Raw genomic sequence first — 19,934 nt, forward strand, 5'->3', positions numbered from 1 at the left:
TGCACAACTGGCACAAAGTGACTTGGGAGTAATGCCAGAATTAGAGATGTCTGCTGTCTATAGTGCAAAGGAGATTTTATACTGTCCACTGTCTCTTTAGGGCATGATTTCCTTGAGCAAGCAATGGGCTATTGTCTGTACAGCCACTGAATTAATTGGAAGCAGCTGAATACATTGACAGCTAATTGTGGTTGCTGAGATTCAATCTCTTCACTATCCATTATCCATTATCCCAGGAAAAAATGTCTCAAGATGCTGAAGCAGACTCTGCGTAATTTCCTTCAGTAACAGTCCAAACTCAACATAATATACAGAGATGACCTATCTGAATGGTTCTTACAGGGATTTTACCTATTATACCATACTTGATCATCAAATTAATTAGTAATATCAGTAGCAATATTCAAACTGGGTTAAGTACCTGTTTTTTGAAGCTCACATGTAAAATGTTACAAGATAATTAATAATAAATCACTGTAAAGCTTCTATTATATGAAATGATTCTCTGGGAGGTGAGAGGAGGAAGGATACAGGGGAAATTCAAGGTGATACAAAAATAAAATATCTCAATCAATTTTTAAAAACAATAATATTAGAAGCATTTAAAATATAAGGATGACATTTCCAAGGTTATTTATCTCAGAATTAAAGTGGTTTTATATATATTTCAAATATTTGGGTTTCTGATAACCTAACTAACTTCAGATAGGCATAATGGAAAGATCATTGACCAATGAATCCAATGAGTTTTGCTCCTAGCTCTGGTATTAACTCTCTAATTTTGAACATGGCACATAATCTTTTTAGCTTCAATTTCTGCATTTATAAAATAAAAAGGTTGGAATAGATGATTTTTAAAGTCAATCTACAATCTCCATTAACTTTGCTGAAAAAAATTCTCCCTCCAATCTTGATTAAGTTATTTCTATAAGAACTTCTCATATGTGCATATTCTTATTTCAGTGGTCTAAATTATTAATTCAAACTTTCATTAAAATTATTTTCCAGGGGGTGTAAGGGAAGGAGAGAGAAAAATTTAGAACACAAAGTTATACAATAAAGAATGTTTAAAAGTATCTTCACATGTATTTGGGAAGATAAAATACCTTTAAAAAATAAAAAATAAAATTATCTTCTGATGGCTCTTGTTGCTGTGAAAAAGGCACTTTACAAGTAACCTTCCTTCAGTGCCTGGGACCTTCTCACCTTGGAACCTTTCTTCACCAGGAGGGTCACCTTCTCCTTGGTGGATGCCTCCCAGAGCCTCCATTCAGAGAAGGAGCCCAGTCTAGCCTGCTTTCATTTCCCTCTTCAAAACCATGCTCCTCTGTAAAACTATTTTCTTCCACCACCACCATCACTCCCTTTTTACTGCTCCCTTTGGCATGCTGTCTTTCTCCATTAGAATGTGCTTGGACTTGCCTTTCACTTTGCTAGTATTTGTATCTTCATCACTTTAGTCAGTGCCTAGCACACAGAAGGCACTTAATAAGTGATTGTTGCTGGCTTACTTGGTTGCCTAGTTCAACCCATGCTGTACAAGCGGAACAAATTATTTCAACTCTCAGGGTCTCAGAATCCTCAGCTGTAAAATAAGGACAAAGTGATCTTTCAAGTTCCTTCTAAGCATAACCTTATGATCATATGATCTGAGATAAGGACAGACTGCCCTTTAGGTTAGAAGTAGCTATGCCAATTGAATCAGAGATCACTGAAGTACTGAGACAAATGAAGTAATACATTTGGATCCTGCTTTATTTCTGGCTTTCACAGAGTTGCAAGATTACACTTTTCTCCCATTACCTATATTTCCACTGTTTCATGACTTGTTATAACCAAAAATGACAGCAAGCTTTCTGGTGATGGAATTAACTACATGACTTCATGGTCAACATGGTTTTCATTGTTTTTCACTGGACTCAAATTTAGTCTTTCCACTCTAATAGCAGCAGACAGAGAAAACTGGCGCTCCCACTGAAAAAACCCTTAAGAATTCAGGGTCACATCCATACTGTGATTAAGAATTAAAGAAAGATTCACAGGTGTCATGGAGGAGTAACAGAAACACAAATGTAGAGCTGGCAGCATCTTCCCAAGTAACCTAGTCCAACACCCTCATTTTACAAATGGAGAAAGGAAAACTAAGGCTCACATAGAGGTCAAGTGACTTGCCCCAAAATAATGGAGTCAAGTTCCCCTGACTACACATTCTATTATGCCGTGCCACATCCAGATTATCTATACCAGAGATGGAGTGGCCATGAAAGTAACTAATTTCATCTTTGAGAATTTCAGCCTTGGGGAAGTTGATCCCTTCATGTCCTGTTGGAATCCTTACAAAGTGTTAAGTCATTAGAATTGATAGAGACAATAATTATCTAATTTAGCATGGTTCAGTATGATTGATCTGATCCTACAAGCAGATGTTATGGGCCAGAACTTGGAACAAGGTACTAAGTGAAATTGAGGAGACAATGTTTAAATCTAGTTTAGAATTGATTTAATCCTACAACAAATAATGGTTTCCCAGTGATATAATGATTGGTGTGTACTCAGTGTACAGCATATAAACAAGAAGCTCTCAGAGCCAAAGAGCACTCTGGGAGATTGAGAGCCAGAGTGAGTGGAGGCATCAGTTGAGAAGATTCAAAGAGAGCTGGAGGTAGAAGCTGGCAGACAAGCTGCAAGAGCTCTTGGAACCAAGGAGGGAGAGAGGCCTCTAAGAAAGCTAACCGGGCCCAAGGAAAGAGACAAGACTTGGAAGGAGAAAATAAACATTTGGATTTTATTAACTGGCTGTATTTGGAGTGATTATTACTTTGAAATGAAACTAAGACTGCCTCCAGAAAACCTCCCCAAGAAACCTGCTCCCAGAGAACGATTATATATTATAAAAAAGAAGAGAACACCACAATGTCCTTTCCTCTTATTATCCTCTTAACTGAGGTCTGCCTTACAACCTCAGTGTTCAATGAACATTTCTCTTTCCAAAGTTGCTAATGATTTCTTAACTGACAATTTTAATGGACTTTGCAATTCCTCTTTGATTTCTCTGCAATATGTAACACTATCAATCATTCTGTTGTTTCTCTCTTGTCCTAGGTTGTTATGACACTGCTTTCTCCTGGTTCTCCTCTTACCTCTCTGGTTACATTTTCTTTGTTTCCTCTGCTAGATCTCTATCTACATCACACACACACTAACTACAGGTATCCACCAAAGCTTTGTTTTGGGCCAACTATATGATTTGATGATTTCTTCAGTTTGCATGGCTTCAATTACCATCTCTATGAAAATGACTCAGATCTACCATCCAACCTAACCTCTTTCTGATCTATTGGACATCTCAAATTGGATGTTCCATATATATCTTTAACTTAACATATCCAAAATAGAAGTCATTATCTCCCATTGTCACCTTCCTCTCTTCTTGCTTCCTAGATTACTGTCAAGGAACCAACATCTTCTTAGTCACCTTGGCTGGCAATCCTGGTCCAGGTTCTCATCATCTTCATCATTATTATCATTTTAAAAATTATTATTTCTATGATTTGTTCTTTAATAAACTATTCTTTAGGATTATTTAGTTCCTAATTTTTTATCTTTTTTTCAAACATTTTTATTTGAATGTAATTTTATTGCATGATGGTTAGTAAAATACACATTTAATTTTTCTGCATTTGTTTGTGAAACTTTTGTGCCTTAATATGTGGCCAATTTTTGTGAAGAATTGGTACACTTACTTTTTTTCTAAAATTCTATCACTTTTCTAAAATTCTATTCTGGTCTTTAACCTCTTTCTTTTGCTATTATTATAAGATTTATCTAAAAGGAATTAAGCCAGGGCCTTCACTATTATATGACTTTGTACTATTTGATGCATAATGTTTAGTAGTAAACAAGTACAAAGTCATATAATACTATTTGATGCATAATGTTTACATTATTCATCAAATAGTACAAAGCCATATAATAATTTGCTATTTTAGCAAAGCATAGTTTCTGTATTTAATTAGGTCTATTTTTGCTTTTGCTTTGCCTCAGATCATGATTGTTATCACTGCCTTTTAAAATTTCAGCTGAAACAAAGAAGATTCTGTTTTAGCCCCTTATACTAATTCTCTGTATATCCTTCTATTTCAAGTATGTTTCTTGCAAATGACATTCTTTTTGTATTCTTATGTCTAATCTAGTCTGCTGTGCTCTTCCATTCCAGAATAATAAAATAAGAAAAAGAAATTGGAGGAGTAAGCATAAGCAAAAAGTAAATAAAACTATCATTTTTGTAGATGCTATGATGATTTACTTATATAATCCTAGAGAATCATTTAAAAAACTAAATGAAACAATTAAAATCTTCAACAAAGTTGTAGGATATAAAATAAACCCTGACAAATTATCAGGATTCCTACAAATTACCAATAAAACCCAGCAGGAACAGATAGAAAAATCACATTTTATATGGCTATAGATAACATAAAATACTTGCAATTATACTTTCCAATTCAAACACAGGAACTATATGAACACAATTACAAAGGACTATTTACACAAATAGAGGTGGATACAAATAATTGAAGAAATATCCATTGCTCATGAGTAAGCTGAGTCACCATTTTAAAAACAACAATATGACCTAAAATAATCAACTTCTTTACTGCCATATCAAATTATCAAAATATTACTAATAAAATTTATCTGGAGAAAGAAAATGTCTAAAATATCAAAGGAATCAATGAAAAAAATGGAATAGGAAGGGACCTAGTCTCCAACTACATTTATCCTTTCTACACTACTGTAGTTAAGAGCACAGCACCCTCTGAGTTGGAAAATCCACATAAAAGTTTTTGGCCCTCCATTCATACCAGAGAAGAAGTCTGAATCATTGTGGTACTTAAAAAATATACTGGTGTTATACAATACTATATTTTATGCATTTCTGAGTTTCTAAACTTTTTCTGTATCATCTGCTGGCCTTTGTGTGACATCTGTGGCTTCTTCAAAACTCCCAAAAAGTTCCCATTTAATTTCTTATGCTGACCTATGATATATCAACACCATGGTGAGGAAGTGACAATGTCAAAGGGATAACTGGATACTATAAAGCTGTGATTATCAAAAAGATTTGGTTGTGGGTAGGAAATGGAAAGGTTGATTATGAGAACAGAAACAGAAATAGATTAAGATACACAAAATATGGAAGCAAATAATCACAGTGTTTGATGACCCTAAAGATTCCAGCTATCGTGTCAAGAATCTGATATTTAACAAAAACTAACAGGAAAACCAGAAAGCAGTTTGGTAGAAACTAGACAGAAATCAAAATTTCACACTATATGCCAACGTAAGTGATTTAAATGTGAGTATATGATTTAAATATAAAGAGTGACCTCATAAGCAAATTAAAAGGAATACTGAAGAAACTGTCATATTCATGAACAATCAAACAAGAGATAAGAGAGATCTGCAGGAGGCAAAACGAACAATTTTAATTACCTAAAAATAAAAAAACTTTTACACAGATAAAACTAATGCAGCAAAAATAAAAGAAGCAGATAAATGGGGGAAATTTTTTGGAGCAAGTTTCTCTGATAGTCGATTAATAAGATTAATAATAATTCAGAGAATTGCACAAAGATAGCCTGACAGGCTTCAAGATATCAATTCCTAGAGATATCATTGAAATTAAGATCACAAATCCATTTGATTATCTGAAATAGATATTTGTATAGTAGAATTTTTGATAACAATGGTATCAGAATAGAATTTAATTCACTTGTTTAGATCCTAAAACAATATAATGATAATAATTTCAGAGTCCGAAATTCAATTCCTATATGGATTACAGCATTTCTTTAGGAAGACATCTAGTGTAAAATCAGGATTCTAGAACTGTCTTGGCCTTCTAGACCTATCTTGGTCTGTTATGCTCTAGAAGACATGATCTGTAATCTTTACGTCAGGTCTTATATACTCAACACCCTTCCAACTCCCCCAGCATCCTCACCCCTATGATTGAAGGGCTGGAGGGTAGAGCACTTAATTCTTCCAAGTGCCTTCCCTTAGAAAGGGCAGGACCTAGAATTTCTAACTCATTGTCCACATTCCATCTGCACCTCTGCTTGATTTGAATTCCATGAACAGGTAATCCAAATAGCTCCACATTCCCCTCTTTCTGGCTTCCTTTTATATACAGTCTCCCTGCATTAGATTTTAAGTCACTTGAGAGTAGGGACTATCTATTTTCTAACTTGTATCTCCAATACTAATCACAGTGCCTGGCACACAGGAAATACTTAATAAATGTTCATTCAATTGACATGGCATTTCTAAAAAGACTTAAGGTTAGACTAAATACCACTAACATGAAGAAATTAAGGGAAACCTTGTTTCCTCTAAGTAGAACAATCAAGATCTGTGCTATTTGTTTATATAATTCTTGATAATCTATTAAACATTAATATTTCACCTCTCAGAATACTCTGAAATCTACAAATCTAATATTCAATATTACTTAGAACTATTAATTTTGTGAGTTTAACTCCCAGACTGCTCTGCTCTATTCTCCCTCGTATCATTTGATTCTATCTACCCTTTGATTCCATTTCTTCAAGATTATAGAAAGTTTTGCTTTACTCCCACCTATTGAGAGATTCTTGCTATCCAAAACAGATTTGGAATTTGCATTATATTTATCTTGTGAATAATCAATAAAGGAAATATGCCTTGATTGTACATCAAGCAAAGTATTGATGGATTTTTTTAATGTGTTGCAGGTCAGAAATTCTTAACTTATTTATCAGAGACTCCACTGACATTAAGATGCCTATGAATACCTCAAAATAATGGTTTTTTTAAAAATATTCACAATAGGAATATACGTTAAATTTCATTTAAGGAGACTGATAAATAATAAAGCCATAATTTTTGTTCCTCTAGCCAAGTTCATGGACCCTGGTAATCTATTCAGAGCTCTCAAGTTAAAAACTCTTAGTATAGTAAAAAGAATCTTTGGGATAGAAGTCAGAAGACCTGAAATAAATACTTATTCTTACAATCCTTATTCCTACTACAAAGACTAACTGTATTATTCAATTAAACAAACCCTTATTAAACACTGACAGCATACTGTGCCAGGATCTCAAGATTCAAAAAATAAAAATAAGGGTCTCTACCCTTACAGATTCAATTTAATGCTGTCAGTCTGCGGTGCATCATCTCATTTAATCCTCAAAACAGTCCTAGAAAGAAAGTGCTATTTTTATGCTCATCCCCATTTTATAGATCAAAACATTGAGGTTGAGAGAGAAGGAGTATCTTGCCCTTGGTCAGCCAGCTAAGAAGTATCTAAGACTGAAATGAAACCTAGAGAGGCTTCCTAAGTCCAGACCCCATGTTCAGTGCACTGCCCAGGAGAGGTACATGGAAAGAAAATAGAAGATAATGAATGGGTCACAGAGTTAAGGAAACAGGTTAAGGATTCAGCATGGCAGAGATGGAGGGGTACAAACAGGGTAGTGAACAGAGAAAGGGAAGAAGAAAGGGGAAGAGAAAGGAGAGACAGATAATAAGGGGGAGAAAAAAAGAAAGGCAGTAGAGACAGAAAGGAAGGGGGGAGAAAAAGACAGAAGGGGAAAGAGGTGGAGAAACAGACAGGTAGACAGAAAGGGACTGGAAAGGAAGATTAGAGTTACCATGAAAGAATATAAAAATTAAGAGTGTAAAGGGACTTTAGAAATCAAGGCCAAAGGGTTTCCCTCAAATGATTTGACTACCTATCCCATAGGTGCTAAAAGGGCAGAGGATTTAAACTCAAATTCACATTCTAAATTCTGTATAGGATCCTTCCAATATGTTTAATATTTTTTGAAGCCATAGAGACTTCATAAAATGGTAACATTAAAGGTAGGATATAGTTGGACTATTCCCTTTTGTAACTTGCAGCAAATAATTGCAAATACCTCAAGAATATTTTAAAGTTAAAAATAATCTAAGTCAGTTTAAATTAAGTATTCAAAGGAAGATAAAATGCTTCATCACATCATCAAGTCTCTGTGTCAGAGGTGTTTAAGAATGCTTGAAAATCTCAGATTCTAAGGAAAACAGATTCAACAAATATCAAAATGCATTAAGAAAAAAAGAGGCTTTCTCATGAAACAAGTACTTAAGTATTTATACATCATGACTAACTTCTATGAACCATGACTCAAAGGAGTAATTGAATGGCAAACTGCACAAAAATAGATGGCAAAGAGCATAATATATAATAGGAAGATGGAGATAAAAGAAGATTTTAATTTAACCACAATTAGATATTGTAAGCTGCCACAAGAGCAGCAGAGGAACACAGGACCTGGGAATCTGAAGAATGGCTGTGCCACTAACTAGGTGAATTCACTTCATTCTTTCTGAGGATAAGTTGAGAGGAGTGGACTAGATGCTCTCCAAGTTGGTTTTAAGTGCCCAATTTGGTAACAGATGATTTTCTGAAAAGACAACTACTCTGTGGGTCCTCCTACATCCTTGCACATGGACTTTGACGGTTTTTTTAGTGAGAGGCATCAACCTATTGCTAAAGGAAATGAGTAAGAGAAATTCTGAATACAAATTGGATCCAACTTTAAAAAGATGAATTTCTTTTTGGCAGTCATCTTGCTATCTAATCCTTTCATTTCCAAATCCAATTTTATACATGTCACTCAGCTAGCTCTACAACCAGTAGCAACCTGAACACCAACCACAAATCCATAGGCGATTCTCATTAAACAGAATCTCTTCTTTGGGTGGAAATTGTTTACTTAACCCTGCAGCACTGCAGGATTTCTGATCTCCATGGAATTAAGAGTAGGTGAGGGTTGGGGGAGGGGGGGAAGGGGAAAAGGGAGAGAGAAAAGAAAAGACAAGGACCCACCTCCACAACACACTCATAAACTGTGTCATCTAGCAAGGACACCTTGCAGTACATGTTTCGGTGTTTTCTGAGAGCTTTCTGGGAAGGCCCCAGCTCCTTCTCAGTTTTTGGTTCCACACTTTCTTTTTTCACTTCTGTGTTGGCGTCTTCCTCAAGTTCTTCTCCTTCCTTAGTTTCAAACTCTAGATCTTCTCCATGTTCTTCCTGGGCAGGCTGCAGAACCACAACATAACCAAGTCAGAAAGTGAGATCATTCGTAAAATATACTGTACTATTACTAAGAACAACGCTTTGAAGAAAGCAGGAAAGAAGACTACAACAAGACACAAGACTGTAGTGTACAGACTAGAACAAGCCATCTATCATTCATTATAAAGCAAGCACTGACTCTGTGCCAGGGTGTGGAAAAACAAAGACAAAGAAGTAGTCCCAGCTGTGGAAAAGCCCATCTTCTAATGGAGAAGAGAGATCATATACCTATACAAGGATCTATGTAACGAAATAAAATTTGACTGAAGTTTCTAGTAACATACCTGGTCCTCATCAGTAAAAGCCTATAGAAATTGGCAGAGAACTCTGTCTTAAAGCAGCCTATGAATGTTTGCCCTGGAATGCAAGATTCACAAGATATACTATCTCCTGTTTCTACCCCAGCCATCAAGAGAAGAAGTGACTGTAGAGGGAGGCCCACCTTCCTCACCAACCCACCACCACCAACTGTTGGCCAAAAGTCACCAAGAAACTTAGAGGCACCCCTCACAATCAAAGGTCCTGATTCCACCCAGCCCTTGAAACCAACCTCCTGGGAAGCAACTGCAGAGGAGATACAGCCTAGCTTTGCAAGACCCAGGAAAGAAAATTTTTCAGAGTTCAAAATTAGAAACTTATATGTATGAAGAAAACAAAGCAATAAGCATTTAGTAGAAGACTACAAAATACCAGGCACTATGCTAAACATGTTATAATTATTGCTTCATTTGATCCTCACAATCTCAAGAGTAAGTGCTATTATTATTCCCATTTTACAGTTGAAGAAACTGAGGCAGACAGGGGTGAAGTGATAGCTAGAAAGCTGCTTTGCCTCTGCACCCTATGGTTCATCAGACTTTTCTTTCTGACCTGCAGCTGAAAGCTTTTATATGTGTTGTCTCCACTATTAGAATACGTTCCTGGACAAGGAGCTGTCTGATTTTTCTGTTTAAATTAATTTGGTACTAGTACACAGGAAGTGTCACGATGCAGTAAATGGTTTTTTTTTTTTTAATAATAGCTTTTTATTTTCAAAATATAAGCAAAAATAGATTTCAACATTCACCCTTGCAAATCTATAGATAGCTATCAATTAGCTCTTTCCTTCCCACCAAGTATGCTACCTGCAATCAAGTGTCAAAGAAGAACAGGATTTCAATTAAAACTTCCTAGGTTTCCTAAGAAAAGCAATAAGCCACTTCCAAGTTTTTCAATATAAGTTTACCTACATAAAGCAAGGATAATAATGTTAAGGATCCCTGCCTTTGAACATAATATATGACGAAGAATTTTCCCTTTTATATAACTTTACAGCTCATGATACATTTTCTTCATAACAACCTCTCCCCAACTGGTTCATATTTTAAAATACACTTCATATGTAATTTATATTATTTAACCAATGTTCATGTTCTGTCCCTTTCAAAAAATTCCTGAGGAAAGAACCTATTTCCTTGGTCTTTGTAGCCATAACACAATGCTGGCATATGGAAAACCCTTAATAAATGTCTGGTAAAAGTGCCGTTCATTGGTTGGGGGCAGGCATGAAGGATAGGGAAACAGTCAAAAATAAAGGTGATTCAAAAGCAAAATATACCAATATAATCAGTGAGCACAATAAACAGATGCATACAGGCTCTAAAGATAATATTCATAATATTCTCATATCCTGAAAAGGGAAGTTCTCAGAGTAATTTCCAATTTATAAAGTTTTATATATAAAGTTTTACAAGATGAAGAATTAGAACAAAAAGAGGTTTAAAAAAGTGTAATTTCCAGAATATAATCTGGATTGTCCCCATTTTATTGAACAAATAAGCAAAAACATACTCACTGCTCTAATTTTATGCTATTATATCAATGAGGTCTTAATCTATGTTATAAAAATGAGAGCAGAAAAGAATATATACAAAGGAGGGAAATATGGATTCTCCAAGATGATGTAATATTGGCCTACATTCCAAATGGGGAAAAAAAGATAAATAAAGGCATCTCACCTCTTTTTAGGAAGACATGACACTATTCTAATATCTTTAATACATTTTACTAAAAAGACCATATTGTAAGTATCCCATTTTCACAATCTTCAAATAACATAAATGCCAGATCATTCATGTCAAGATCTAGGTTGGGCTTTATTATCTCTGAAGAAGCATTTTATAGCAATAGGTAAAGATTCTTAATAATATTTGAGAAAAATGTATTTCTTGATGTTATTGAATTTCCATCAAATTATATTGTATTTAATTTCTACAAGATAAAGCCTCAAATATTTTAGATTATTCTATTTAGTGTCAGCTTTATCTGGCTAAGAAATAGTCAGTAAAGAATATTAGACTTAGAATTAGGAAAAAAGTGAATTGAAATGGGCCTCAATTTCCTTATGTAAGACAAGGTTGTTACTAAAAAGCAACACCTGCTCCATCTTGGCTTATTCTATTTCTTGTGATGATCCAAATGAGCTAACAAAGGTTAGCTCTGAAAATTCAAAGCACCATAAAAATTCCAGCTATGATTATTAAGTTAATTAAGAAGTAAGCCAAACAAGATGCTTCCAGATAATGAAAATCAATGACATTTGTTATTCTCATTGTCCCTGACTCTTCCCCATTTCTTACCTGTGTTTCTGCACTGCTCAAAGAATGAAGATCCAAAGATGGGTCTGTTTTAAGTTCAGGTTCAGGGGCAGCAATGGGGGCCTTTAAAAGGATTTCTTCATCAAGACCAGCTCCAAACTCCGTTTCTTTCTGACTCCCCTCTCTCTTATCCTTAGCTAATTCTATTTCTTTGCCTTCATCTTCAGAGACTTGAGATTTAGGCCTCTTGAGAAAAGAGGAGAACAGTCGGGACAGGCCTCGGCTTTCTGATGGCCGCTCTTTGTTCTTACTCAAGTCCTCGTGGGGGGGAGTGTCACCATTGGAAGCCTTCTGCTTCTGTTCAGAATGATTAATCCCCTCAGTTGCTTTCTGCGATGACTCCTCCAGCTGAGCCTCTTGTGTTCCTGCTCTAATGGCTCCTTCACCTTCTTCCTTCTGCTGTTGGTGTTGTGGATTCTCGGCCTCAGCCACTAGGCCTTTCTCTGTGGTCATGATGGAGCTGTTAATACAAAGTATGGGGAGAAGGGAACATTTAACAACAAGTTTTAAGTAAAAGATGCTACTATTGTTATTCTTGTTACTATTACTAATGGCCAAACCTCAAATAAAATCTAAGCATCCAACTCCAATTTGTTATGTATCTATTATTATCAACAAGTCACAGTATCTAAATATAAATTTTTGCTTTGAATCATATAAATAAATTCTCATCCATGCCTCTTATATATTAAACTAGTATGCCTCAAGCTGGTAATGGCACACAGAAGGAGAGGGTCACTTAAAACCAGATTCAGATCACACAGGATTAGAGTTGAAAAGACCCTAACATCAACTACAAGTCTCTCAGAAGTAAAAAAGACCCTGAGAGACTGGGTAGCATGCACAAAGCTAAAGGGAAGCCATTGGGACAGCTGAACTTAGTATTTGTACTCAGTCCTTTGGAACTCCTCGCCACTAGGCACTTTTCATTATTAGCTTACTCTCTAAGTTCCTTATATACACATTCTAGGAAATTAAAATACACCTATAGGAAGATTTTTAACATTTTGCAGCAACTCAGTTTTCTCAAATTCACACCCCAAAGAAGTGGTATGCAGTTACATAGTTCCTATTTCTTCAATTATCACTTTGTATAAATTTCTTAGAATAATAGCAAGAAAACATCAACTACTATCATTTAATATCAGATTTGCTAACAGAATGATGCAAACATAACCTCTGCTAGGTAAAAATACCAACCTTTAGCCACTTTCAGAAAGTACTTAATTTTGATGTTTTTAGAATGTAAAATCCTTTGTTTCCAACAATTTTATTTTTAGGATCTGATCTATACTAGATAAGAATAAAATCTAGAAGATAAATGTTGATACCTCCTCCTTTTAGGAGGGACAGTTTTTACATTTTACACATAACAAACTTGTGGCTTTCTAGTTTCTTGATTTTTGGATTACCCAGGTATCATAAAAATTTACAACAAATACAGTAGGGAGGCAGAGAAGGGGGTATAGAAAATAAAGGATTAGAAGAAGATAAAAAAGAAAAGATAGTAGTGATTTCTAACCCTCTTTCCAGGTCTGAGATACTATCAATCTACCAAATTTGTAATCTGATCAATGAAGATAGAATTTATAACAGCCTCTAACAACTTTTACCTGCTTATCATCCTCTAGAGAAGATAAAAAATTGGTTTTAGACTTTTGATTAAAGTTGGTACATTGAGAGAAGGCAAAGGGCATAATGTGAATAGTTTTACTCCACCCTCCTAAAAACAATGTTGTATGACAAGCACAACTGTGCTTGTAACAAGCAATACTTTTGATAGAGTATCATTTTATGACAGCAACTGTCCTTTTCATAGACTCGGGTTGACTCCATATCTGACCTTGCTCAAATGGAATTGGATTAAACTATTTTCCCCCTTTTGCTAGTCACTAATCAGGTGAGTACTTGATTTTATGCTACACATAGGTGGGTCATTGTTCTCTTCTGTTGTGTTTTTAAAGAATGAATGTCACTTCCAAAAATGTGCAAAACTATAGAATTTAAAGAGCACAGTTCAATAATGATTAGAGGTATTACAGCATCTATTGATGTGGGGAAGTAAAGAATTTCAAGAATTATTCAAGAATCAGTAATGAAATGGAAAGAGGATCAGTAATGTAGACCTAAGAAGTGATCAAGCACTGCTGTGAAACAGCCCAACTAAATACTGAAAAAATAAGCAAAGGCTTCTAAAGAGAATTTACAGCTGGATGATTTGTTATTGATTCCTCAACACTGCTGCACAGGTATCTTGAAATTAGAAGAATAGTAAGATCATTAAAAAAAAGCAGCTGCTAATAGATGCTATGAAGACATGTAACCAACAAACAAGCATTTACTAAGCACCTACTCTGTTGCAGAGTTAGAGATTAAGAACAGGTAATTTTTTTTTTCTAATGAACGGCACTTTTTAATTCAGTTATATTCCGAAACTAGTGTCTGAACAAGACCAAGGAAACTTATAGGAACTAGCTATGTCTTCATCAGACTACAAAACTTGTACCCAAAAGAAGGTTTTGAGTTTTATTTTCAGTGGAACGAAAAAACTTTTCCCTTTGGAGAAAATGATGAACTGATAAATATGTTGGTATACTAAGAATTGTTCCATTATTTAGAAATTCTGAAGTGGAGATAGGCTACTTGCTAAGCACCAGAGATACAAAGAAAGTAAAAGAACTGCTCCCAATGAGCTCATAGTTTAGTCGAATGAGGAAAACAACAAACAACTGTATGCAGACAAGATAATATAGATATATAGATATAGAGTAAATTAAAGGCAATAAACAGAAGAAAAGCTCTAGCATTAAGGGGATCCAGAGCAAGAAAATGTAATTTTAGCTATAACTTGAAGAAAGCCAGGGAAGCCCAGAAGTGAAGATGGAGAGAAAGAGGGTTACAAACATAAAATACAGTAAGTGAAAATGTTCAGAGTTGGGAGACTGAACTACTTTGCCTGAAGAAAACAAGGAGGGCAAGTTCACTGGATCACAGAGTGTGTAGAAGGAAGTAAAGGTGTAAGAAAAAGAAGAGGCCAGATTAAGACAGGCTTCAAATGGTAAACAGAAGATTTTATATTTAATCCTTAAGATACTAGAGAGGCACTGGAGTTGATTAAGTAATTATATGGCATGGTCAAACTTGACCTTTTAGTAAGATCACTTTGACATGAGTGGAGGATGAACTGAAAATGGGAAAGATATGAGGCAGGAAAACAACCAATAGTCCAAGCATACCTCTGGGGAAAGATGATAAGACTAGAAGTGCAGAGCAAGACATATATATAACATACAGACAAACGCAACTGGTGTAAGGATTTAAATTTGCTTAAGTGTCTGCTACAATACAATCAATACAATACAATATGTGATGGAATGGATTAGTAAGGAAGGACAGATAAAGTAAAGAACAACAAAAGAAAAATAAAAACAAAAAGTTCAGAAGGAAAAACAAACAGAACAAAAGTAAAGTTTTTTGAAAAATTACATGCAACAGAAGTTCACAGTTTAAAACACAATCCTTTTTTTTTTCCTGAGGCAATTGGGGTTAAGTGATTTGCCCAGGGTCACACAGCTAGGAAGTGTTAACTGTCTGAGCTCACATTTGAACTCAGCTCCTCCTGATTTCAGGGCTGGTGCTCTATCCACTGAGTCACCTAATTGCCTCCATAATCCTTTTTTTTCCTCTATGTATTGGAATCTTTGTGAATATGCTAACCTCATGCTTTAAACCCTTCTTATATAAATGACTATATGGTGGGGAGTTTTTTTCTTAATGCATGTTCTGGAAGATATTTACTTAGTTTTTGAGGGTTTTTTTTTTTATTTCAGTTCTTCATAAAAAAAGAACCTTCATCAAGCTCCAACTCATTCATAATTCTCTCAATCCTAGAATTATATCATATGTGGTAATAAACCTACAAATGTTTCTAACAGTGAGATCTTGGTGACACTAGTCAAATAAGTTTTACAAAGCCAAGAATTGAGTAGGGTAGGGTATTTTATTTCTTTCCTTCCCCTCCAGAACCTAGTATTGTAGGATGCTCAATTAATGCTTGCTATTTAGCATGTTATAGTTTCCCAAACAGCATTACTGGCACCACTAGAGGCTATTTCTTTAAAATCTACAAATTCTGAAACTACTATAATAATTTTAAGGCTGTTGAAAGCTAAGTAATTTGTCATAGCTTACTGAATATTCACTTAATAAATAATTTACTAAGCAACTACTCTATACTAATATATGTGAAGAATATAAAGAGTAAAAAACAAACAGTCCCTCCTCCTTTCAAAGAGTTTCCAATCTATTAGTAAAAATAAGACATACACACAAATAACCATGATAAAAGGAAAGATAATATGAATGATTACAAATTGAGCTGGTAAATGAGGGCTAAGAAAAGAAGGAATTTGGAATTGGAATCAGAGCTGAGTTCAAAGTGCAACTCTGATACTTAGTTGTGTGATAGTGAGTGAGTCAAAACCTCTCTGGATTCCAGATTCTTCTTTTGGAAAAAAAAGGGAAAAAAAATCTCTTAAATACCTACTTCACAGGGTTGTTTTCAGGATCAAATGAGATAATGCACAGAAATTGTTTCGCCATTCTTAAAATGCTATACATCTGCTTGACAAGATTGGGGAAAATATGATCAAAGAGATGGTAAAGGAGGGGTAGGATTGCCAAAGAAGGAAATAGGGACAGAAAGACAAGACATTTCAGAGGTAAGAAGATTCATGGAAACAATTAGTGCAAACTTTAATTTTTATAGATGAGGAAACTCAAAACTTGGAAAATTCAATCTTAAGATACAATAGATAGTTAAAAGCTGAGCTCCCTCTCAAAAGCATGTTCTAAAACACTTGTCATCATAATTCCCCAAGGAGAAGAAACATTTCTTGTTTTAAGAGAGGTGGAGGTAAGGGAAGGAATTTTACATGGGAATAAGAAAAGGAAAAGAGTGAAATATAACAACCCTTGCCATATGCAAGAAGAATTCCATTCAAAGTGGAGGACTAGGTATAAATATGCTCTCAAAATTAAGAAATCTTGTATAATCAGGGATGAACCAATATCCATTTTCTACATTCTTCTAATCAGTTTCAACAATGGCAACACTATAAAGCAAGTGTTTATGCATTAGGCAACCAACTTTCATGTTTGAAAATAGACATTGATCAGTTAGTAAACATTAATTAAACACTTCCTATGTTCCAGGTATGAGGGAGAGCCAACGCACAGGCACTGAGTTTGGAGTGTCATTAAATTGCAAGTAGGTCAGTGGAACTAGATCAGAGAATACATGGAAAGGAATAAAGTGTAAGAATGTAAGAAAGGTAAAAAGGGGCTAGGTTGTAAAGATGCATCAAATGTCAGAGGATTTTCTATCTGATTCTGGGAGTAATAGGGAACTACTGGCTTTAAGGGGGTGATAAGGCCAGATCACTGTTTTAAGGAAAATCTCCCTGGTAGATTGTTTCAACTCACATTATGGTTGTATGAGTAGAAAGTATATGAAAGATGTGAAAGGAGAAAAAAGATTTGACAACACACTGGATAGGTGGGATAAATGAAAGTAAGGAGTCAAAGATGAAACCAAGTTCATGAGCTGGATAACTAGATGAGAATGGTGATTTTCTTAAGTAAATAGAGGGAGAGTTTGGGGAGAAAAATAATGAGGACATACTAAATTTGGTATGCAGTTCAAAAAGTCCAACAAGCAGATGGAAATGGAAAAAATGGAGTTCCAGAAAGAGTAATATAGGATTTATAAACCTGGGAATCATCTACAAGAAATCATTTAACATTTATGAGAGCTAACAACATTGGTACCTACATAAGTGATTATAAGCAAGAAAGAGTCTAGAAAGACAACTGTTGGTACAAGGTATAATAACTATAAGAAACCACTAAGGAGATAATGAAGCAGCAGTTAAGACAGGTAGGAGGAGAATCAATTAAATAAAATATATTTAAATATAAATATATATTGATAACTATATTTCAACATAAATATATATTTCAAAACATTCTGAAGATGTCCACAAGCTTTACTACACAGCCAAAAGGGTCTAAGACACAAAAAGAGATCAAGAATTCCTGCACTACAGACATTCATAAAGAGGCTGGACCACCAGTATTAGAGGGGAACTCCCATTCAGCTAAAATTGGACCAAATGACAATGGAGGTCCCATCTAGCTGTCAGATTATATGATTCCATAAGTGATAGACTTTTTTATTTTATTTGTGACATTGAGGCATGGGGTAAGAAATAAATATTTACACAGCACCAACTACATAGCAGGCATTGTGCAGAGTACTATACAAATATGTCATTTTATCATAGAAATTTTTTTTTAATATAGAAATTTTTCTAAAATGTCATGTTCCTCCTAGATGACTTAGAAACACTTATTTATTCAATTCAATCAACATTTACAAAGTACCTATTATGCAATAAATATTTATGGGGAAAACAAAATCTGTTATGTATAAGGCATTATTTTAGTACTGTAGGGAAACAAAGACAAAAAATTTAGCTCCCAAAGCTTTCAAAAACCTTTTATTTTCCTTGGAGGGAAGAGATGAAGGAATGGAGAAAGAAGAAATTAGGACAAGCATGAAAGAGTGTACAATAGACATACAAGAAAATGTTAAATTAATGTAAATAATAATGAAACAAAGCTGGAAAAGTAGATTGAAGCCAGATAGACATTAAAATTCTCTACTAAACTCCTCTATTGTGACATAGAGATTAACAAACACTCATGAACATCATGCCATCCAAACATGAAGTCTGGCAAGTCCCACCAAGCTAGAAAACTTTAAAAGTGTGACTTAGCAATGTACTATGTGTGTCAGTCATGGAAAGTAGCTTAGCTAAGTATAGAGAAATCCATAGCCTAACTGGCAACAAAATGAGGAAATATTTAGTTACAACAGCTTATAAGACTATGTACCAAAACAGGGAGAGATTATAATATGTACTTGTAATGGGGGAAAAAAAAAAAAGAAGAAACATTTCTATGAAATAAAAAACCTTTCTATTGAAGAAAAACATCTAAAGAAATATTGCAGTCTTTTTTAAAGTAGGGTTCTCCAACCATGTCAAAAAGTTAAGCATCCCTCCAAGTCATTATTTATCAGAGAAATGCAAATTAAGACAACTCTGAGATACCACTACACACTTGTCAGATTGACTAAAATGACAAGGAAAGATAATGTGGAATGTTGTAGGGGATGTAAAACTGGGACACTGATACATTGTTAGTGGAATTCTGAATACATGCAGCCATTCTGGAGAGTGATTTGGAACTGTGCTCAAAAAGTTATCAAATTGTGCATACCATTTGATCCAGCAGTGTTACTACAGGGCTTATATCCCAAAGAGATTTTAAAGAAGAAAAAGGGATCTTTATGTGCAAAAATGTTTGTGGCAGCCCTTTTTGCAGTGTCCAGAAACTGGAAACTGAGTGGATGCCCATCAATTGGAGAATGGCTGAATAAATTGTGGTATATGAATATTATGGAATATTATTGTTCTGTAAGAAATGACCAGCAGGATGATTTCAGAAAGGCCTGGAGAGACTTACATGAACTGATGCTGAATGAAATGAGCAGGACCAGGAGATCATTATTTACTTCAACAACAATACTAAATGATAATCAATTCTGATGGACAAAGTCCAATTCTTTTTGTACAGCAAAATAACTATATGGACATGTATACATATATTGTATTTAACTTATATTTTAACATATTTAACATGTATTGATCAACCTGCCATCTGGGAGAAGGGGTGGGGGAAAGGAGGGGAAAAGTTGGAACAAAAGGTTTTACAATTATCAATGCTGAAAAATTACCCATGCATATATCTTGTAAATAAAAAGCTATAATAAAAAAAAAAAAAGTATCCACTATTCTGAATGATGTACATCAGAAAATCCAACAAAATCTCATTGAGGACAGTGCTACTTCTACCTCCCTCTCTTCTAGAGGAAAATCAGTTCCTGTATTCATATTTCAAACAGAAAGACTATCTAGTCAACAATTTCTTCTGATAAAATGATTTTGACTTAACTTGAACCAAAAGTACAGCAGAAAGTAACCACCATAGAGAAAGTATCTAAGAATATCATC

At 34.7% G+C, this 19,934-nt stretch overlaps 1 protein-coding gene across 19 annotated transcripts in view; it reads right to left on the reverse strand.

The window, feature by feature from the left end:
- EPB41 (erythrocyte membrane protein band 4.1) overlaps positions 1–19,934 on the reverse strand; it is a 210,157-nt gene that overhangs the window by 97,232 nt on the left and 92,991 nt on the right. For 17 of the 19 annotated variants that reach the window (XM_051988006.1, XM_051988016.1, XM_051988007.1 and 14 more), the window contains exons 2-3: positions 11,779–12,256; positions 8,912–9,124 (exon numbers count right to left, since the gene is read on the reverse strand). In XM_051988006.1, the coding sequence (XP_051843966.1) occupies positions 8,912–9,124; positions 11,779–12,249 (684 nt within the window). In that variant the 5' untranslated portion in view covers positions 12,250–12,256. The remainder of the gene's footprint in view (positions 1–8,911; positions 9,125–11,778; positions 12,257–19,934) is intronic. The other 2 variants (XM_051988017.1, XM_051988019.1) reach the window with 1 other exon arrangement.

The sequence above is a fragment of the Antechinus flavipes genome, chromosome 3, assembly GCF_016432865.1.
Source record: "Antechinus flavipes isolate AdamAnt ecotype Samford, QLD, Australia chromosome 3, AdamAnt_v2, whole genome shotgun sequence".
Lineage (NCBI taxonomy): Eukaryota > Metazoa > Chordata > Mammalia > Dasyuromorphia > Dasyuridae > Antechinus > Antechinus flavipes.